Source organism: Parasteatoda tepidariorum, chromosome 7 (assembly GCF_982258835.1).
Source record: "Parasteatoda tepidariorum strain Cologne lab strain chromosome 7, Ptep-v5.0, whole genome shotgun sequence".
In the NCBI taxonomy this organism is placed as follows: Eukaryota; Metazoa; Arthropoda; class Arachnida; order Araneae; family Theridiidae; genus Parasteatoda; species Parasteatoda tepidariorum.
The window spans coordinates 20,058,954-20,081,997 of NC_141761.1; the positions used below are offsets into that span (position 1 = coordinate 20,058,954).

General features: G+C 30.3%; 3 protein-coding genes across 7 annotated transcripts in view; 2 read left to right on the forward strand and 1 right to left on the reverse strand.

Moving 5' to 3' along the window:
• The window catches only part of LOC122271814 (voltage-dependent calcium channel subunit alpha-2/delta-3), a 485,956-nt gene that overhangs the window by 319,257 nt on the left and 143,655 nt on the right, over positions 1–23,044 (reverse strand). The gene's annotated exons all lie outside the window — the stretch shown is intronic.
• Positions 906–9,889, forward strand: LOC122270446 (uncharacterized). The gene is made up of 4 exons (XM_087167463.1): positions 906–987; positions 5,039–5,186; positions 7,131–7,237; positions 9,599–9,889. Exons 1-4 carry the CDS (start codon positions 949–951, stop codon positions 9,758–9,760), a joined length of 456 nt encoding a protein of 151 aa, XP_087023589.1. The 5' UTR covers positions 906–948; the 3' UTR covers positions 9,761–9,889.
• On the forward strand, positions 16,583–21,369 carry LOC122270445 (uncharacterized). The gene is made up of 4 exons (XM_043047789.3): positions 16,583–16,705; positions 18,508–18,652; positions 18,855–18,901; positions 20,960–21,369. The coding sequence occupies exons 1-4, from the start codon at positions 16,655–16,657 to the stop codon at positions 21,215–21,217; spliced, it is 501 nt and encodes a 166-aa protein (XP_042903723.2). The 5' UTR covers positions 16,583–16,654; the 3' UTR covers positions 21,218–21,369.

Consider the following 23,044-nt stretch of genomic DNA (forward strand, 5'->3'; position numbering starts at 1 on the left):
GCTATTTCCATCAATTTATTTGAATACAGAAATAGCGAAAGTAAAAAGGTCATCAGTACTTTGATTAAAAAGAAAGAACATAAATAGCTTTAAAAAAGTCGACAAGAAAATAGATGCATATTTTTTATATTTATCCTGGATCGGCAAGTTAAAATTCTATCCGCGGGCTGGATAAAACCTTCCGATGGGCCACAGTTCGTCCGCGGGCCGTAGTTTGCCCATCTCTGCCCTAAGGCATCATGATAAAATTATAAAACTTTAACACATTAACCCAATTTTATCGCACATTATTTAACTATATTTTATTGTTAATTTTAGCAAAATTATTACCAAAGTTCTGCTGCAAAATAACCGGAATTTTTGGTGTTTCCGTAAAAAAACGGTACATTGTATCATATTCTGGTAGTTTCGGCCATACTTTTTTTAGTGCAATTGTATTGTACCGATCTCATTTCATACCGAAATTCTTTTTAATCGGCTTACTTGCTCTCGAATTATCGACAAAAATATGAAAATTTTTACGTTTTAAATAGTGTATAAATAAAATGCTTTATTACAGAAAATTCTCAAAAAACATAGTCAAAATAATTACAATATCTTTAAAGTATTTTATTTTTGAGCTTTTAATGATAATAATTTTCAATAAGTTTTGAGATTATTTGTGGGTGCATGATTCCTCCCAAGATATGGATATTAAGTTGATAACGAATGAATATTACGCAGGAGTACTTTCGGCAAAGATAAAATAAAAATAGCTTTCTGAAACAAAAGAAACCTAACAATTATGCATTGTCACTTTAACATATCTTTTTGATAAAAACCACTTAATGACGCCACATTATATGATCGATAAGGAATATAAAATTCTATTTTACCCATTATTTAACTCAGACACAGGTGGTTTTTTTAAACAATTTTTGTCATTATTTTCAATTTAAGAAATAAAAGATGAAGATTGCATTGGTTGTCGCAGTTTGCTTAGTTTTGGTATGTAATTCTGTTATCAAAATATGCATTGAATTTTTTCAATCATTTATTAACGTAGATGCAGGAGCAATCAATTAAATAGATTTCGCAATTTTTTTGATACTTTTTTTCTTTTTTTTTTTGTTACAGATTATATATAAAAAAGGATTATGATAGAAATTCGTACACAAAATATACAAAGCAATGGATATTCAAATTAGTTCAAAATTTATGTTTTAATATTAAAAAAAAAATAATAATAATCTAAACCTGGAATAGCAAAAAAAAAAAAATTCTTTTTTCCAAAATTAAATTTATATCAGGACAGTTTGGTTAAAAACAAAATAATTCAGAAAATAAAAAAGAGTCAATTTTATTGTATTTTATAATCGTTATTGAACAGCCGGCCCAATCTTGAGTTAACGACTACCGGTTTTTAACTCCGTAGCCAACCAAGAAGACAAGGGAACTCGTGGATCAAGTATTAGGCGTAGCGGCAAACTTATGAGAAATTCACCTTAGAGGACTTTTTTGATGCAATTAATCTACATTTGCATTACGTGTAGAGAAAAACTTCCCACGGATAGCCTAATGGCAAGAGGACTCTTACCCAAAATTCGTCAACCACTGACGATATTTTACGTCAGCGCTAGGTTCAGTGGTGTGAAATTGGCTTCAACCAGCTGTCACTGGGATTCGAACCTAGTTCACCTCATTGGGAGGGGGGTGCTCTATCCTCTGAGGCACCATGGTGCCATGGACAAAAATCATAATATAATTAAAAGTACTTAAATTAGGCTGCTAAAAATTGTTTTTTTTTTTACTTAAAAATGAAATTGTTATCGTATAATCTTTAGCTCACGCATTTTTCTCTTTAAAAAATATTTTTTTTAAATTTAGCTTTCCTGCAGGTAATTTTTTTACTAAGCTAAATTTTTATTTTTTAAAATCCTCTTTTGGAAAAAAAAATCTTAAACAGTTGACTAAGTTTTCATTTAAACCCTGAATTACTTTCTTGAAATTCGAGATTGAAAATGAGCTATTTATATTTTGGTAAGTTTGAATTATTTGGATTAGTGTGAAGGGCTAATATATAAAAAATAATAGAAACGAAACCTTTTTTTTATCAATTGTAATTTTTTATAAACAGCTTTAAAACGCGTGATATATTTTACTACTACACGTTAAATGAAATGATAGTTTTTAATTAGTTTCAATTAATTTTTATCCTATCCGACACTGCAACAGTTAGTTTATATAAATTAATAGATTGAGAATGACAGTTTTTAAAATTAAAAAAACTTTCAGTTACATAAAAAATATGTGTGACAATCAAAAAAAAAGTAAGGTATGAATTACCAAAATATAATAATGTGTTGCCAGCTCTGTGGGATTACTAAAAATTTCCTTAATTTTCAGTGAACAGGGGTCTGTCCAGACATTTTGTGAAAGGTCCGTTTTTCATGAATTTGTGGAAAAATTACTCACATTCTTTCAACCAGGGTCCGCTCTTATGAATTTGTGCAAATAGGGTCCGTTATTGCAAAAAAAAAACTTTTTCAAATAGTTTTTATATTGTAAAGACATACAAGATTACGCTCAACTCTGTAAAATTATAATTAAAAAAATGTAATTTTCAAAAATAAACAACAATTGCTGCTTCTAAATTAGAGATGCAACATACAAATATTTGGTATTTAGCCTATACTGCTGAACGCAGAATATTTATTTCGGACGAATAATGGAAGGATCGTCTGCCGGAGACAAAACTTAATTCGTTTACATCCATCTTTCTTGTTTTCTGCCCTGGAAAGGGTTTATTCGATTAACAAAATAATAATGACGATAAACAAATTTGTGAAGGGTCCGATTAAAAGAAAAATCATTTTGTGAAGGGTCCGTTTTTAAGTTAAAATATTTTGTGAAGGGTCCTTTTTTAAGTTAAAATATTTTGTGAAGGGTCCGTTTTTATGAAAAGATATTTTGTGAAGGGACCGTTAACGGACCCAAATTTCTTCTAAACAGAACCCTGGTGAAGCACCTAAGAAATAATAATAATAAGATTAACAATAACATATTGTTTTCAAATATGCTTTTAAATGAGGCAAATGATGCAATATTTGGTCATTTTATAACGATACCATAGAGCAAGGCACAAAAATCATTTATTTGGTTTAATTTGCTTTTCAGTTTTGTATTCTTTTACTAAATGCATTGTAAAGAGAACTATGATTTTCAATATTTTGGAAAACCGTTCCATTAAAGCGAAAAATTACGTAGTGAATGGATTAAATCCTATATATTTTCGTTTAGCCTCGTTTGTAAGACATTAGACTCGTGTTCTTGAGAACGAGAGTACGAATCCAGCTGGCCAAAGAATCCCCTTGGCAACTGCTAAAGCTGTCGTATTCATAAAATCTTCCACGTTCCAATAACAAATAATATAATAATTTTTCTCTGGTTCTGGTCAAAATTACAATCTGCGGATGGATGAGAAATGAGTGGATGAGTCCTCCCTGTGCAATGGGTTGTGACGTAAGTGTGTCGCAAACTCGTTATCTTGGCCATTGATGGCGCCACTGAAAAAGAAGAAGCGCATCCTCCAGGGCTAAAGAGAATAGAAGGGCTGGTTCACTCCTTTAAAGTATCTCTTGCCGCGCCGATCCTCCGACGTCACTCTAGTGACGTCACTTTGGCGCAAAGCTCGCACTTTTACTTCAAGAACGGAGCGTTTGGCCTTACTAGCTCTAACTAATATTGGATCATTTCTTTTTGCGAGATATTCTAAGACATTTGTTATTTTCTATAATGACTTTCCTCAGTTTTTGTAGTGAATTTACAAGAATTTAAAACTATTATCGAAATGCCAGTTTGCGCGATTGCAACTTGCAAAAATTCTGGTATAAAAACAAAAAGAAAAAGTATAATTTTTCGCGTGTTCCCTAAAGTAAATGAACAACTATGTAAAGAATGGATTCCGAAATGACACAGTTAATATGAAACAGCAATACGTTTATTCTGTCGTAAAGAACTTTTATAAAAATTCATTATCTAAATAGAAACCGCCTCATTACTTCATAAAGAAAGGCAGGTGAAAAGAATAAAAAAATAGATAAAGTCAAAGAAAATTAAAATGTAAGTAAAAAGTATAAATAAAATATATAGTATATAGTTGAAATTCTCCTAATTTCATAACATATTTTTTAATGTAGTTATTCTAAATATTTATGATTTTTTTTAAAAATTATATTCTCTTCAATTTAAATATCTATAAATTATATCATCGTAAATTTAAATGTCTATAAACAATTGTAAAATTTCTAATGTCATTATGAACCTAAATTATTATTTTGTTTCAGTAATTAGCGTTTAAGGTTGATGTTTCCTAATGATGAAGTATGAACAAATTGCTATTAACGACATATTTTAAAATCAGGGATTCTAAATTTAACTTAACTTGTCTTTATAAAAGAATATGTAGATAAAAAAAGTGTCGATATATGCCTTCATTTTTCTTAATAGTTAAAGTCAAAACTGAACTTTTTAAAATAAAGTATTCATCGTGTCATTTTCACTAACTAGCAAAAAATTTTTATAAGTTTAAAATGGTATTTTTTTAATATAATAACCAAGAAAGTTTTTTTTGAACTATGTTTATGAACGGAAATAATGTGTTAATTACGTAAAGTTTGAAAGCTAATAACCAGAAAAAGTCTAACTTATTTTTACAAAGAGAAAGATGCAAAGTTATCATATCTTTGCTTGCGATCTCCGAAATCTGTGGACACAGTGACGTCATGAGGAGGGAAATCGTAGCTTCAGCTCTAAGAGCGGAGTGAACTAGCCCTTCTATTCTCTTTAGCCCTGGCATCCTCTGCCTTAAGTCTCTTGATTTCAAGCAGGCGTGTTGACATTGGCTTGGCAGATGTAACAGCTACAAATTTCTGTCTTATTTACCAGAATTGTGTTTTTTTGACGAGAAATGTCCTTACCTCCAGTACTGTAATTTAACCAGAATGCTTTCTTTGGAGCATAATTAATACAATCTTAATGCATAAATTGTCTTGTACAGGTGGTAGTTGTCGCTGCTGAGAATGCAAAACAACGGCCCACCAGGAGACCTATAAAGAGATGCAATAACGGAGATGATTGTGAGGAGGACGAATGCTGTGTGGGAGTTATGTTCTTAAAAGGCAGCTGCCGCAAACTTGCTGGGGAAGGTGATATATACCTATTTTTAAATCTCAAATTACGATTTAATCATTTTAAGATTGTTGTGAAGCATTACTTTAGAATCGATTGAATAACTTCTTGAAGGACGATATGAATACACTGTTAGAAATTTCTCGGGAATAAAGATTGAACAATTTATTAAATTTATTTTATTCCACCATATTCAAACAATGAAGTCAAACAACCATAAATAAGATGGTATTCAAACTGTTTACTGTCAGACCAACTGTTTCAAAATATTAACTGCATTTACCTAATACGGTAAAACATCCGGAATTTTAAAGCACAAACTATAGTCCCACCTAAGGAAGCCACTTAATTCCTTATAGAAAGGTACATATAAAGCCGAAATTGCTAATCTGTCAATCTCATGACTGGCAGAACGGGGGGTCAAGTCCCAGTTTTGAAACCACACTATTTTTCCCATTCTGTTCAACAGATGAAGAATTTCCAGTGTCCTGCAATCCGCAATATGTGACCCAGGCCTATTAGACTACGATATTCTCATTTACCCATAGATGGCAGCACCGTAAATCTGCTAAATTATCTCCATTGTCCCGTTGAATTTTTTTTTTTACCCAATTGAAACTATGGTAGTTGTCAATGGTTAAAATTTCATGATAGTTGTAAGCTATTTCAAAGCCGTTGAGGTAAAAAATGTTCTTTTCCGTAAACTTTAGGGTTAATTGAATGGACAGATTGCTGCCGGTAATTTTAAATAATTTTGGTAAGAAAATTCTAGCAGTGTATTATAATATGGTAAAGCTATTAGATTGTTCTTTTCGAAAAAAGTAAAAAAAGCATGATTAAGAATACAAATAGAGAAATATGAATCTACCAGCTTCCTTTTTCTGCTATTTCACCCAAACTTCTCATAAAGTTTTCCGAAATTCGGATAAATAAACCATCTTAAGTAATAGAACACTAATTGAAGCATTAGAACTCTATTTCTGGAATTAATAACTAGCATGATTGGTTAAACATTTACCCTTAGTATAAAACTAATTTTACTTATCTTTTCGTGCAAATGCTACATTAAATGATAGCTAATTAATTAAAAATAAAACTTTTTAAAACTTTGGTTTCGCCGGAATTATTCAATCGATTTCTCTTAAATTTTGTATATATACACTGAAGAGCCATTACATTATGACCACCCTGTTAATAACATGTAGGACCACCTTTAGCCATCAACACTGTTAGCACCTGCAGTGCCATTGATTCCACAAGGTGCTGATAGGTAGTCTGAGGTATCTGGTACCAAGTGCTCACTAACTGATGCTACAATTCCCCCACATTGCGAGGGTGTAGCGTGGCAGCACAAATTTGGTTTTCCAAGTAGGACCACAAATGCTCTATTGGATTATGGTCAGGTGAATTTGGGGGCCAAGACATGACTTGAAAGTCACTGGAATGTTCCTCGAACCAATCCATGACGATTTGACCCTTATGACATGGTTATGACATGGTGCATTATCCTGTTGGTAAACACCATCCCTCGTAGGAAAAACTGTTGCCACGAATGGGTGAACCTGATCTGCAACTATGTTCAAGTAGCGTCCAGACGTCAGGGATTGTTCTATGAGGATTATGGATCCTAATGTGTCCCATGAAAACATTGCTCCTGGGCGAGAAACCATGAAAACCTGGGCGAGCCCATTGTTATAGATGGAGAGATGGAGGGTGGTCATGATGTAATGGCTCTTCGGTGTATAGATGCATGAAGAATTTAATAGTTAACTTAATATTTATCAATCATTCTATTAAATAATTTGAATTTTGATGTAATGGCTCTTCGGTGTATAGATGCATGAAGAATTTAATAGTTAACTTAGTATTTATCAATCATTCTATTAAATAATTTGAATTTTTTAATTTTAAAATTTTGTTTATAATTTTCACAACTTCTTTGTCAATGTCTCATTAACTAGGAAAGCGATGCAATGGTGATGAGGTTGATATTAGAGGGAAATATTTAGTCCGATGTCCTTGCGCTGAAGGCTTCAAATGTGTTCCTGAGAAAGTAGAAGAGACTATTGTAAGTAAATGAACTTTGCAACTTGGAATAACTCTTAATAATTAGTTACATATTGCATATTATTATTAATTATATACTCACCTGCATACAACTAGTTTTTTTAACTAACAATATTTCTATCTAACATAGCTCTTTCTCGTTGTTTTTCATAATTACATTTAAGATTTTTTATACTTTTTTTCCCTCTCTCAACTAATCATAATCTGTTTTTATCAATATAATTAAGATTTTTTTCAAATAGTAAAATAAATTATCTGTGGTATCTGCATAGCAAATATATTATTACACTGGTTCGGAAAAAGTAAGCTAGTTGCAGTAAAACAGTCCTTTTATGCTAAATAAAAATATATTCAAATTTTTTTAGAAGAAATTAAAAATACATCTTTAGAATCCAAAGTTAACGCTTTTCGACTTAGAATTTCTTAGAACACAAAATTTTGTCTTTTCAATTTAGAATTTCATAGAACACAGGATTTAGTGTTTACAATTTAGGATTTCTTAGAATAACATTAGTATGAAAATATTTTACTACGTTATGATATGCTCAATCCATTGTGTTGACGTGTTTCCTAAATTCAATATAAAAGTTGTTTAATCATTGAATAGATTAGAAAAGCACCCCGTTATTGTTCCAGTGATAACTTTTCAGAAAAAAAATTACGCTTGCATAAAATATAAAAAAATCGTCCAAAAAAGAGCTTGAAATATTTGCTATTATTAATTAAAAATATAGAGAAAACATGGAAAATAAAGATTAATGAAAAGAGAAGAAAAATTATTAAAATAAAATATTTAAAATTATATATATATATATATATATATATATATATATATATATATATATATATATATATACTAAAAAGTCAGGGGAAAAAGGTAAATATATAATCTCTTCATCAACTCACACGATTATATCCGCAAAAGGTGCTTATCAATATAACCAAAGCAAAATAGATCAATACATTAGTAGAGCACTAGAGAAAATTTAAGCAAAATAGAACACATTAAGTAAAAATATATCACGTAAAAAACAGGAAATAAAAAGAAAAAACAAAACAAAACACAAAACGAAATCTATAGAGCGAGTAGAGAGTTCAAATGAATTTACATAAACTTGAAATTTTCAAGAACGATTCAAAATATTTTCGTAATTAGATTGCCAGATTACAAAATATAAAAACAGAAGCGCAAAGGGAGCTAAAAGCGTAAATGGAGAGAATTTTTCTTTATGGTGCAAATCTGACTGCTAAAGAGCGTTTAATTTGCTAATTAATAAGGATTGTCCCTAAAATGGATGTGAGAATGGTAACAATATACTGGATAATTTAAAGAATTTAATAAGTTAGATATTTAATTATACAATCTTCATGATTTTAGAAAATTAACATTCATTTAAAAAAGAGAGAGAGAAACATGATTTGCCCGTTTTTCACAGATTTTAAGCAATAAATTTGTCCGAATTTGATTTGCCCATGGTAGATATATAAATTAACAAAGAAGTTTTTAGTAAATTTATTAATAATAACCTACAATTAACTCAATGATTTTATATAGAATTTAATTACTTTAGTTGGGCATTCATTGCTTTTTTATTATAAAGTTTTGAATGAGTTTTGAGAGAGAGTTTTGGATAAATAAACATTGCTACATATTCTTTTAATTCTATTTATATGATTAAAAATCATATTTAATGAGATGTTTTTAGAAACAGTAGAATTTCAAATAATTAGTTTGTTTATATTAAAATTAAAATCGTTTCTTTTATCATATAAATCAACAAAGTAGATATTTTCTTCTTTTTTGATATCCAAATCCAAAAAATTAAAATTAATATCATCATTGTGATTACGAAGCAAGATTAATTCCTCCGAGAAAATATTATTTAATAAATCGACATTTACTTTGCTTTGACGATATTGTTATAATATTAGAAAGCACTCTTTTTTTCGAATATAATCAGGTGCGCTGATGCAGAAATGATATATTTTCCTTATGTTTAGTTTTCGGGCTTTTTACTTTACATTAATTTGTTTTAGATATTTTTGATTAATAATAATTGTTCATTAATCTTTAATATTTTCCATGTTCTCTCTATATTTTTAATTTATTTTATGATTTCTGTATACTTGCAGCTTATGCGCAGCAAATAAAACTTATTAATTTTCTTTGTTTTTCTCTTGATGAGCATGGTATTTAGAAATTATTTTTCTTGATCATTGTTGGTCGTAAACTCAGAATAGTGTCAGTTGTTCGATGCTGGTTGTAAAATAAAATAAATGAGTGTTTACTTTTCATATTTGAATGAAATCTGCATCATAATAATTTTTTTCTTGGTGAAGCTGATTTTTTCTTTCATTTCAGTTCGGTAAAGTCAGAATAAATGAAAGATGTACAGCAGGTGCTTCACCTTCTCCTCAACCTGAAATTACTACAGGTGGACAAGTCTCCAGAGAAACAGTTGAAGAACAATCCTCCGCAGAACCAGAGGTAGAACTATCCTCCGTAATTCCAGAGGACGAATAAGTATCAATCGGTACCGGAGGAGTAAGAAATTAGATAAAGAATGAGAAACAAAACATGTCAAGATTTGGAATGTACAAACATGTGACAGCTGTTTCCAAAAAATAAAGCATAATGTATTTACGAAAAAAATACTTTCTATATCGTTCAATTATTCCATGAAAATCATAAAATGTAGCCGTATTATTCAAAGTTATAGATAAAGTTAAATTTGCTGGTAATACATATATTAGTAAATGCATGTAAATGATACTCTCCTTAACTAAAAACTAAACTCAGTGGCGCGACAGCTCTAGAGGGCCAAGGCCTACTGTGCCCATCTCAGTTCTCTTGACCTTGGACTCTAGGGTGCAGGAGCAGATGTTCCGGTCAGGTGATCAGCCGAACGCGGAATCCCCAGTGTTTAGTTCCCAAGTATGCTTGGTACTCATTTATCGGCCCACTGAAGGGATGAAAGGCTGAGACAACCTTGCCCGGGCCGAGGATCGAACCAGGGACCTGTGGCAGGACAGCGCGATGCGCTACCGCTCATTCAAAAATATACAGATGGAAATAAAATACAACATGTTTCGAACAATTAAAAATATTCTCAAGACTTGAAAGTCATGAATGCGAAAAAAACAAAACAAAAGGGATTTGAAATATAAATGGTATAGTTGTCAATAAGATTTGGTAAACAAAACCAGAAAATTGCAATAGCCGAGAGTAAAAAGATTTAAAAAAAACAGAACAGGAAAAACCACTGTGGCTAGGGGGGGGGGGGGTAAAATGGTTATGCCCTCTCGCTATGGAGAGGAATTAACGTCGTTAACGGAATCAGAATTCATGTTAATGAAACAAGATTCCAGGGCATCTAGCTGAGCTGATGGGACACGAGTGATTAGATTTTAAAGTTGAGCAGATCACACTATTGGTGCAGAATAAACATGATATGTATCAGCTGGTGTTTACTTAACTTAAGCTACAGATTTCATTTTCACGTGGGGGTTTAACTTAATTAACTCTAAAAGTTTACGTAATATCAGTTTATTTCCACGACTTTTGACTACAATAGAAATTATCTCAAAATTGCGCGAATCGTAAGAATAATATTAATCAACATGTAATTCTTCATATTTAAATATCAAAATAAGCAATATGCACATTAGAAAATGCTGTCATTATATGTAGTAAAATGTAATTCTAGCTAAACAAACAAAACAAAACATTAATAATAGTTTTAATGTTTTTTATGTTTTTTAATAGAAAATAAATATGACTTCAATATGACTTACATATTGAGAGAAAATCATGTATACGCCTCATGGAAAATAACAAGAACATCTTTTAATACATAAATTTCATAGAATACAATAGACCAGAGGTGGGGAACCTGCGGCCTCGAGGCCGCATGCGCCCTCCGCGAGGTTCTTGTGCGGCCCTTTGCCACCTAGTACAAAATGGTAGAGTTCGTTTCAAAAAACAACTATTGTACATCAACGCCATGACAGTTGCGCGAAAAATCCCGCCAAAGACTGAAAATTCCACAAATTTCTTTACTGAAAATTCCACAATGTTTATGCAATTTACATATCTAAAAGAAACGAATAATGTTCTATGTAATATTTATTTGAAAATAAATTAAAATTACAAAATACTACACTGGTTATCATAAATTAAGGAAAAATCACAAAAATAGCGATAACTCTTTCAAAAGTAAGCCAAACCGTGCAAAATTTGCATATGTTGTCCACTAAGAGTAGCTGAGTAAAATTGCAATATGCAAATTAGTGGCGCTGCACTCGGCTTACGTCATCTGCCTGGAGCATAAAAGTCCAAGTTTGAGAGAAAGCACACAAATTTTACTGTGATTGCGACATTGAAAATCTGAGATAGCCAATTCGTAATAATGACCTCTAGGCATCATTTGCCTGAAGAACTACGATGGAGAGCCATCGGGAGACTAGAGGCAGGGCAGAGTCAATCAGAAGTGGCCAGATGGCTAAATGTGAGTCCATCTGTGGTTCATAGACTTTGGAGGCAATTTCAAACCACAGATTCGGCATCTAGGAGGTTCAGTCTAGGACGGCCAACTGTTACGACCAGTGCCGATGACCGATATTTGACATTAAGTGCACGCAGGAATAGAACCGCTACTCCGACACATCTTAGATCCTCTCTTGCTGCAGCCACCGGAAGGTTGGTGTCAACGTCAACTGTGCGCAGAAGGCTCCACGAAGGTGGTCTGTATGCGAGACGACCAGCCATTTGCGTGCCGCTCACATCACGCCATAGGAGAGACCGTTTGCAGTGGGCCCGACAACATGTCCACTGGACGTCAGATCAATGGAGGCCTGTTCTCTTTACGGATGAGTCCAGGTTTAGTCTAGAAAGTGACAGTAGACGTTATTTGATATGGAGAGAACCTGGGACCCGTTATCATCCATCAAACATCCGTGAAAGAGATGCATACGGAAGAGGCAGTGTCTGTGTTTGGGGAGGCATATCCTTAGGAGGGCGCACATACCTCCATGTCTTTCCAAGGGGAACCGTGAATGCTCAGGTTTATCGAGACAACATCCTTGATGCTTATGTGCGCCCATATGCCGGGGCAATTGGTGATTGCTTCCTGTTACAGGACGATAATGCAAGACCACACAGAGCTCGCATTGTTGATGATTATCTTCAACAGGAAACAATTACTCGCATGGAGTGGCCAGCTCGATCCCCGGACTTGAATCCTATCGAGCACGTTTGGGATGCTCTAGGGAGGCGTGTATCTGCCATCAATCCGCCCCCTCAGACCCTTGCCACGCTTGCAACTGCTTTACAAGAGCAATGGCTCTCACTTCCTATTGAACTGATAGACCGCATAATTGAAAGCATCACACATCGCTGTTTGTGCTGTATTGCTTCTAGAGGCAATCATATTCCATATTAAAGGTACTTTTTCTATTGCAAACCGATACTTCCAATTTGTTTATTTTATACATGTGCTAATTTCTATACTACTATTAATGTCTGATAATTTCTTTTTATGTTGTTTAATACCTTACTATGTGTTGTATATTGTGGGTAAGTTTCATAAAATTCCATGTGTAATTTCTTGAGTTATCGCGATTTTTGTGAATTTTCCTTAATTTATGATAACCAGTGTATTTACGAAATTTGTTGGTTTCAGATCTCCCATTTGAGTGTCACACCTTGCTTTGGCTTCTCTGACTCGCATCTCTCAACGTTTCCCTGTTGCGATCTTCAGCAAACTGTAGTTAACAGTGCGTGCTTATAACAGTTACACGGCTTATAACAGTTGTTGAAGATATTATTTGATATTCGTTTTTTTATCCATCATGTCAAATAGTAAGAGAAGGAAATTAGGTGATGAAAACAGAGCATTTAATGTAGAATGGGAGTTAGATTTTTTCTTTACTGCTGAGAAAGATAAAATGATGTGTTTGTTGTGCAATACAGTTTTAAATACTTTAAAAAAAGCGAATGCAAATAAACACTATTTGACTCATAAAGAAATATTTCGCTTTAGAAGGTGAATCACGAAAAGCTGCACTTCAAAAGTTGAAAAATGAGAAGCATCATCAGCAGGCATCTTTTAGTGCCTTTGTAAATCAAAATTCCGCTGCAGTTGCTGTTACGTATAAAATAGCACATATACTTGGAAAAAGGGGCAAACCATTTAGTGACATTGAAATAATTAAAGAATGTATTGTTGAAGCAGTGAGTATGTTAGATCCAAGAAATGTCGACAAATACAAACAATTACCTCTTTCAAGAAGAACTGTAACAGATCGACAGCACGAATTAGCGCAAAATGTAACAGAGCAACTTCATACAATTATACAAAATGAAGATGTTTATTTTTCAATTGCTTTAGATGAAAGCACTGATAAAACAGATTCGGCACAAGTTTTATATTTTATTCGTGCTATAACTAAAGATTTTCAATGTTACGAAGAACTACTTGCGTTGGGTACACTAACTGGAAGAACTCGCGGAGCCGATATTTTCGAAAACTTCAAAGAAGTATGTAATAAATTACAATTGAATGTCAGTAATTTAGTCAGTGTCTGCACCGATGGCGCACCTTCCATGAGAGGCAAAAAAGAAGGATTCGTTGCTTTGTTAAAAAAGGAAAACTTGAACTTGAAAAAATTGATATCATTTCACTGCACTTTGCATCAGCAAAATCTTTGCGCAAAATCTACCATTTTGCAAGACACTCTGGATAGAACCATTGCCATTGTCAACTATATTCGCGTAAATGCAATGCGTCATCGTGAATTTCGGCAGATGCTCTCTTTAGATGAGGAAACGTATAGTGTTGACCTACCATACTACTGCAAGGTTCGCTGGCTATCAACAGGTCAGGTTTTGATAAAAGTTTTGTCTTTACGACGACAAATTTTAAACTTTTATCAAGAACAAGGAAAAGAATGTGATCTATCAGATGAAGTATTTCTCAGAAACCTTGCATTTTTGTCTGATATGATGACAAAACAAAACAATTTAAATATTTGCCTGCAAGGTGAAACGAGGTATATTTATGAAATGTGGCAAAAGATCCAAGCGTTTAGAAAAAAATTATCATTTTTCAAAACATTGCTTTGTCGATCGGAAATATCTGCACAACACTTCCCGGAGCTAGCTAAAATGTTAAATGAGCAGAACTGTGAAAATAAAATATTCGATGAATATGTAGGTGTCTTGGATTGTTTAATAGAAGAGTATACTAAAAGATTTTCTGATTTTGACGAGCACACTCCTGCTATGAAACTGGCATTTGAACCACATTTAATAGATATATCCGAGGCTCCTGCAGAACTACAAATGGAGTTAATTGATTTAGGGGAAGATAGTATCATCAAATCCCTTTTTAACGCTAAAAAGGATCCCATAGAAATCTGGAAAAATGCTGTTGAATATCCATGCCTTCGAGAACATGCTCGCCGTTTACTTTCCTGCTTCGGAAGTACCTACTGTTGCGAGACAACATTTTCTCTCATGTCAAAAATAAAAACAAATTTAAGAACGCAAATTACAGATGCACATTTAGAGGATCAATTAAAACTGTGTGTTACGAAGCTTGATCCAAATATACAATTACTGTCAAACAAAAAACAAAGCCAAATAAGTCACTAACTTAGTGAATAAAAAAATATTTTTTATTGTATTTTTTATAATATTTTTATATTATTTTATATGTATATTATATTTAAAATTTTGTAGTATTATATTTTATTTTTTCTATATAATGCAATAAATTGTTAAATCTATAGAAAAACTATAATAATTTCACAAAAGTCACTTTCTTAGGTCAATCAGCTTATGCGGCCTCTCTTATTGCTGCCTAATTTAAATGTGGCCTCTAATGGTAAAAAGGTTCCCCACCTCTGCAATAGACTGTTCAATTCGTAGAATTATTTTTAAATGTGAAACGAAAATTACTGTAACATTACTAAATTAATAATATAATAAATCTACATTCTTGATAATTCCATACATTAGCTAGAAAAATGGACTTCTGATGTGTCAATTAAAATTTTTCTCGATATAAAACGTGCAATATTATTCGACAGCTATCTCATTCTTGCACTATTCGAAATTTCTCTGAAAGAATGGTTAAACAACAATTTATTTAATTGTTATTTTACCATATTCAAATAAAACAGTCAAATAACCGTAGGCAAGATGGTATTCAAACTATTAACTGTGAAAAAACCGATTATTACTGTTTGCCCCTAACACGTTTAAACAAGTAGATTTTTATAGCACCAATTAAGCCTAACTACTTAGCAGCTGGGTACACATTATAGCCGAAAAAGCTAATCTGTTAATTTCATGACCGATGAAATGGGAGTTGGAGCACTAGCTTGGACACCACAATATTCCCTTCAGCACAAGAAGAGTTATCATTTCTCTCAACACTTCCCTATTTGTGACCTTGGACTATCAGAATGCAATAGTCTCATTCCCGCCTAGAGGGCAGAACCATAAGGCTGCTTAATATATAAAAGTCTAGTATTTACCAACTCTTGAGATAGGTGAAACAACTAAAGAAATTAATTAAAGTACATTGTACGGTTCATTTGATAAAACACAACTCAAACACAACCTGATTGTAATGCCTGTCACCCAACCAAAAACCTAGCTCCAATGTCCAGTTAAATTTCTTTTTTATGGTTTTTAAGACCATGATAAATAAAAATAGTTGAAAAACCGTATAGTTCTGGTTTATTCACGGTTTTATAACCATATTATTTTCAAGTAGTTTCAAAACCGTAAAGGTTGAAAAATATTCTTTACGGTTAATTGGATTGACAAACTGCAGTCGATTATTTTACCGCAATTTTATAATAAAAATTCTAACACTGTGCATTTGATTCATCATTTAACTAACTATGAAAGCAAGCATTCCAAATTGTTATTTTTTATAAACTTTATTTTATTTTAAATAAGCATTATTATAAACATATATTTATATAAAAAACAAAGGAGTACTAAAAAAATAAGTGTATTATAGCAGCTGTTAACAAAAATGACTCAGCAACAGAAACAATGAAGCGTTTACTTTTTTGGTTAATAACGATTGCCATACTTTATGGGATACACAGCCGACTGACATTTTCTAAATTACCGGAAAACAAAAATATAGCTTAATTAAATAAAATTTATTTGAAATTGTTTTCCCGTAATTTCAAGAATAAAAACTATGTATTCCTTGTTAACTAATTATTTTTTCGAAACATAGCAATTAAAGAGATTGATCGGCGTTATTCTTCACTAAACACCTCGGAAGGAGAAAAAAAAATTGTGTTCCTGAAATTCACTAATTACAGAGCTACGTGTCCTATAAAATGCTCGGAAGCACCAAACGAGCTTATTTTCAACTCTTCTACTGGAAAAATGGAAAATCGAAGAGCAGCATTAGTTTTCGTATTCTTGGTCATGTATTTGGTAAGTGTTTAAACATTTTTTTTATTAAAGAAATTATTTAAAAAAAAATTTAGTTAGCTTCCATGACAGTAAGCTCACTATATTTTCTTTTCTAAAACATATATAATTGATTTAAAATGATATTTTATTGAAATTATATTAAAAAAAAAAAAAAGGATAGGGTATACTTTTTGTTAGTTAGAATAAGGCCAAAAAACATGAATAAAACCCGAACAAAGAAGAGACAGATCTGCTTCGGTTCTAAAGAAACAAAAGTTTCTGTTCTAAAATACAAAAATCTTTCTCAGTGTCAAATTATCATTTTTTTTCCTTTTGACTTTAGATTTTGCAAAGAAATATTTGCTAGATATTAATATTTAGTCGCTTAGGAACCAATATTTGTCAGAAATATATTTGGTAGGATCTTTAATTTATTAGTTTTACTCTATAATAATACAATAATAATAACAATAATAATAATGGTATTAGACGAATTGAGTGGTGGCTAAATTGAATGTTAATGCAAGGATTTACTTTAATCAATATTAATGCTGATAAAGAGTCTGAAAAATACTGAATATTTAATTTCTTTTAAGAAAATATTAGTTTGCTAGGATCGCATCTGGGTTACAACTGAATTAAACAAAATATAATGTTACAATATTTAAAATTTTCGTGGTTACATTTTATTATATTAACTGTAAAATTGACTATGAGTAATTATTGTGTACAATTATGATTTTAATTGTAATTATGAATCCATTTCATGTAAAAATAATGAGTATATTAATCTTTATTATATACACTATTATGTACAATTCAAAGTAAATTTTATTACATGTAATACGATTACATCTAAAGTTGAATACGAATAGATGCAGAGTTTGGAAACTAGCTCTGCATCATTGCTCGCTCGCCACAATTTCATTGCTCGGTATCAGGATTAAAAGTAATCATAATTTCTGATTCCAGTTTTAATAATAAATATAAGTAGCTTCATTTATGATTACGTGTAATAACGATTTACTATTTTAATAATTGTATAATTTGAAGTACAACTTTTTTACTTTTGAATTACAAGTAATGTCAGAGTTGAGGAGTCTTTTCTAATAGATAAAACACATTTTTAAAATAAAAAATCTATTTAATCTATTGCCTGCAGATTAAATTTATATAGTCGAATGTATATAGTATCATATATAAAGTTGCTATAACAACTTTCACTATATGATATTGTTATGCATAGTTATTTTAATTGTATTAAATTGTTGATTGTGATATTTTTTGACAATCAGGTGTTGACCTCTAACAATAGCACTATGCCAAATCATACTGAATATAATTATTTTTATTTTGAAGGGATGATTAGATTCTAAAAGCATAATTTGCTCAATCTTATAGCATAAAATAGCTGTGAAATGCAACAAATAGCAAAATACAAAAAAAAAAATATTGTTTTAGCTTAATTGTGTTGGTATATGTGTTTCAGTTTTATGTACGATTTCGTAGTGTTTATTAATACTGATTTATTGGTTATATGCTTCTTTTTCACTCCGTATGAATATATCCAGATAGACAACAATAAAAGAACACGTTTTTGCAACATCAGACGAAATTTGGTAATTGTTTTGAATTTTAGTACCAGAATTATGGTTTTTTTTCCACCAGAAATGTCATTACCATATAGTACGGTAATTTTACCAGAATTTGTTTTTCTCCATACAGAAACTAAGTGTTATTAACAAACAATAAATCGTGATTCTTTCAATTTGGGAATTTTAATTTAATCCTTTTAACACAATTATTTTCCTTTTTCTGTTTAGGTGAATGTAGTAATATCACACAAAAAGAGTTCACTACATTTTTGCAATAGAAATGAAGAATGTCCAGAACACATTCCTTGCTGTATTAACGTGGCTCGTAAAGGCGCTGCTATATCAGATTATTGCAAATTTCTGATTTTCCGTGGTAAGAATGTCTTTTAAATATAAAATAAAAATTTTAATTAAATTTTAAATTTTTCATAACTCATAAACTCTAAGCCTAAAATAGTTTGTTTAGCTTTTGTTAAATATTAGCATATTTAGTTCGAATATTTTATGGTGTGAGCTTAAAGTTCGAAATCTGTTCATATTTTTACATTCGATTAACTTTTTATTTCATTTTACAGGTGAAATGTGTGTGTCACAAAATCATGTGTGTTGTTCAAATCGAGATGTAAGTATTTTACAAATTTAGTATTAGTACACAATAATTTATATATTGCATTAATATGTTATGGTAAAAAATTAATAAACCTAATTTTAATAAATATGATTTTTTTACACAATATAGGCAATGAGAAAAGAAAGTATGTAAAACTATTAGAATATGGTGAAATGTACCATGTTCCTGGCACTATAGGAAAGCCAAAAATCTTAGTAATTATTAATGAAGCGCTTTGGTAATAACTTTGGTAAAATTATGAATCAAATATTGGTTTATAATAAGTGTTCGGTAAATGTGGTATAATTTAGTAACTTTAACACAATACCTTAGAGCATAGCAAAAAATTCATTTATTTGGTTAAATTTACTTTACCGTTTTGTATTTCTTACTAAAGCAATAAGAACTATAATTTTGAAAACCAGAATTTCCGTTAAAATGTTACTATATAAACAGAAAAATTTTCAAAATCTAGGTACCGTATATTTTGATTTTTATTACTAGTATAATGGTTTAGTTTTACCAAAAATGTCATTATCATACACTTTTGTTCCTATATGGACGAAAAAAAATAACCAATTAAATGTCGTAAATACCAAAAAACCATGCGAAGTTCTCCTCTTTACGTAACGCAAATGCTGGTTAGTTCCAACAAAAATTCCTCCATGAAGGCAAATTTCGATCAATACTTGATCCAGTTATCTTGTCTTCTAGATTGGGTTAAAAATTACAAGGCTAAGGAGTTGAACATTAGTAGTCATTAGCCCAAAAATTTTGTCGACTTTTCAACGACGGTTATGAAATAAAATAAAATAACACGATAAGAATAACAAAGCACAGTTTTATAATTTATCTAGCCTTATTCAAAATCTGTCTAACAGCATCACTATCCACTCTAAAAATATTTATCTTATTGCACTTTAAGAATTTATATGTTCTGATGGTAGAAAGTAGATCTTGCCATTTAGACATTTTGAAATTTGACACTGTAACCAAAAACAGTTAGATTTGGATAAGGATTTTTAACACCATTCTTGAGCTTTCGCTTATCATCTAGTATACAAGACAATACATTCCTCCTACGGCTGTTATTAGACATTTTCCAATATAGATTAATATTTGCAACAACAAAAAAAACATGCAAAATTTCAATAATTTTTGAATAAATTAAAATTCAGAAAAAAATAAAAAATCTGTGTTATGTTTATAAACAAATGACTTTTTCAGCATACCAAATTTAAAATTTGAAGTTGCATTTATGCGGCATGTAGAGTAACCCGTATGGTGTTTTTTTTCTACAAATTTAACAGTTAATTTCGAACTAATTTTTTTGAATGTACATTTTTTGACAGACCTGTGTTATTTTACGCGTAGTTTCATAGTTTTTGAGCACTGTTTGCAAGTTGAAAATTCAAAACAGCCGTGCGCGACGTCCTTACGGTTTTTTAATAAAGAAATATTTTAAAGAAAGCAATTTAATGTTGTCGGATGGTTCTGGAGCTTTGGACATAAAAAATTCGATTGCTCAGAAATTATTCAATCGATTTTGTCCAGTAGTTTCCGAGAAAAAAAAATTGTATTTCAAAGACATGTGTTGGAAGGGAGTTTAAAAATATGAATTTAAAATTTTATTACTTTTATAGTTCCAGCATATTATAAAACTTTTTAAGTAAATTGACTTTTTGTTGCAGACAATTATAAAATTCCATCAAAATATATATTTTTTAATAATTATTCATTATTTTTCGTATGCATTTTAAATAAGTTGTTTAACAAAATGCGAAATTGCAAAAATGAATAATAAGTTTTGTATAAGTTGAAAAGAATGATGAATTATATGGCTAACAAACGTTTGAATATTTTTATGGAAATCAATTTAATACGACAAAGTATAAACTTTTAACTAAATCTGTCGAGTAGCTTCTTGGAAATCAAATTTTAAAACAGTTTTTGTTTTAAAATTTGATTTTTCACAAATTATTTGATCAATTTCTCAGAGAAAAAATATTTTATAGACACGGAATGATAGATTTTTAAAAAAGCATAATTTAAAATTTATCATTTTTTCAGATCCAGCAGAAAATATATGAAAAAAAGAAACGCTCGTTATTGGCGGAGAGTGAGAGCCATGCAGATTATACCAGTTCAGAATATGATTCTACTACAGATTACACTGATTATACACCTTCAACTTTAACTTTTACCCCACCTACGTTTGTCCCATACAGTGAAGAAAGGAACTTCCTGAAGATTGCATCTAACTTAACTCATCCTGGATATTCTAGAAATTTTCTACACGCTCTGACATCGAATGAAACGGAGCATTGACGTTCCTTTCGTTTTTTTTTACACTCTTAGCTATAAGATTATTTTAGAAGGTTAATAAAAGGTCTTTTATGACGATTAAATTGTATGAATAATATCTCAGTTTTAAAATATTAAAATTTCATAAGCTTATAATAAAGTTAATCAGAAATAATCGTTATGCCTCTTTGATTCGTAATTAATCAGTACACTTTTCTAAATAAAATGAGAAAGAGAATGTCTTGAAAAGCGTATGATCCAGGGTTGGGTTTTTGACGTCAAAGAGTGGTTTTTGACATGACAAGGGTATAATACTGGTTTAAACCGTCAAAAACCCGTCAAAAATGTCAAAAACTAAAGTTTGCCAAGAAAATATATAAACTTCAAAACTACCAACAGTTGCCATGCATTATATTGAAATTTAATTATACTATAGGTAATCAGCAGGTTTTAAAATATTTTTTAATTAAAATTAAGGTAAAATAACAGATTTAAAATCTCAGAAATTTATATTCAAATGCATGTGCAGAAAAATTTTGCCCAAATTTTTTTTAAATATTTATATTTTGAAAAAAAAAAGTTGTTTTTTTTGATACTTAAGAAAATTAAAAGTTTATTACTATGCATTTTTGACATATAAGGAACATATAACTAATATTTATAAGGAACTTACAAGTTATGTTGTATAAATACAAACTTGATACAAGTGTATGAAAAAAAAATTTAATGTTATACCGAATATCTTTATTATCCAGTATGTTAACTTGAATTTAAAAGTAGTTATATTTGGGAATAATGATAAATATAATTCATATTGTTTATTATATTTATTTATAATTATTACACTTATCATTTTAAAACAATTTTTACCTCTTAATTTTTTTCCCCCACTTGTATTAAGAATACAAATAATGCATATCTTGAAAGCAAGAAGTAATTATTCAACAGCTGAATATTTTGATATTCAACAAAACTATATAGTATTCAGCAAAATGAAATTCACAAGTATTTGGATTAACTAAATTTTCAGCATAGTAAATGAATAGGCTAAATATACTGTAAATCGACACTAACTACTCTGTGTATTTAACAGAAAGCACTTAAATTTGTATTGTCTTATGTTAAATAGATTATTAAGAAGATTTAAAAGAATATTAAAAAGATTTTTCTTTAAAAGATGTCTAATGTACAAAACTGCTAATGTTTATCTTTAAAAATGTCTAATTTTTAGTATAATCTATACTATACACTAAATTTGGTTATAAATAAATTTCTTAATCATATCACTGCAGATTTTCAATAACACATGAAAATGAATACATAATATTACAAAAGATGTGAGCTTTCAAAAGTACAAGATTTTGGTTACTATTCAAAATATAAGTGTTTCTTCAAAATTTTAAATTTATTTTTTCTAGAACATATTTAGAAACACTATCCTTTATAAAAAATATATAAATTTTATGTATTAATTAAATTTCACATATGAATATAGGTTTTTGACATTTTCGACATTTTTGACAGTGAGGTTTTTGACGTGACGGTTTAAACCATGGTTTAAACTGTCAAAAACTGTCACATGTCAAAAACCTGCCAACCCTGGTATGATCTAATGATTGGATTTTCCGGTAGGTGATGCATAGTGAGTGGAATTTTGCATGTAATCTCAATATTTCGTTGGATCTTGCTTAAATATCCTATATATATATTATATATATATATATATATATATATATATATATATATATATATATATATATATATATATATATATATATATATATATATATATATATATATATATATATATATATATATATATATATATATATATATCTTGCTTAAATATCC

Bases quoted from the DNA above. Each gene is read 5' to 3' on its own strand.
- LOC122270446 (XM_087167463.1), top strand. From the start codon at position 949: ATGAAGATTGCATTGGTTGTCGCAGTTTGCTTAGTTTTG. The intron at 988-5,038 runs GTATGTAATTCT...TGTCTTGTACAG, and splicing joins TCGCAGTTTGCTTAGTTTTG to GTGGTAGTTGTCGCTGCTGA. The intron at 7,238-9,598 runs GTAAGTAAATGA...CTTTCATTTCAG, and splicing joins AGAAAGTAGAAGAGACTATT to TTCGGTAAAGTCAGAATAAA.
- LOC122270445 (XM_043047789.3), top strand. From the start codon at position 16,655: ATGGAAAATCGAAGAGCAGCATTAGTTTTCGTATTCTTGGTCATGTAT. The intron at 16,706-18,507 runs GTAAGTGTTTAA...TTTTCTGTTTAG, and splicing joins TATTCTTGGTCATGTATTTG to GTGAATGTAGTAATATCACA. The intron at 18,902-20,959 runs GTAAGTATTTTA...TCATTTTTTCAG, and splicing joins TGTGTTGTTCAAATCGAGAT to ATCCAGCAGAAAATATATGA.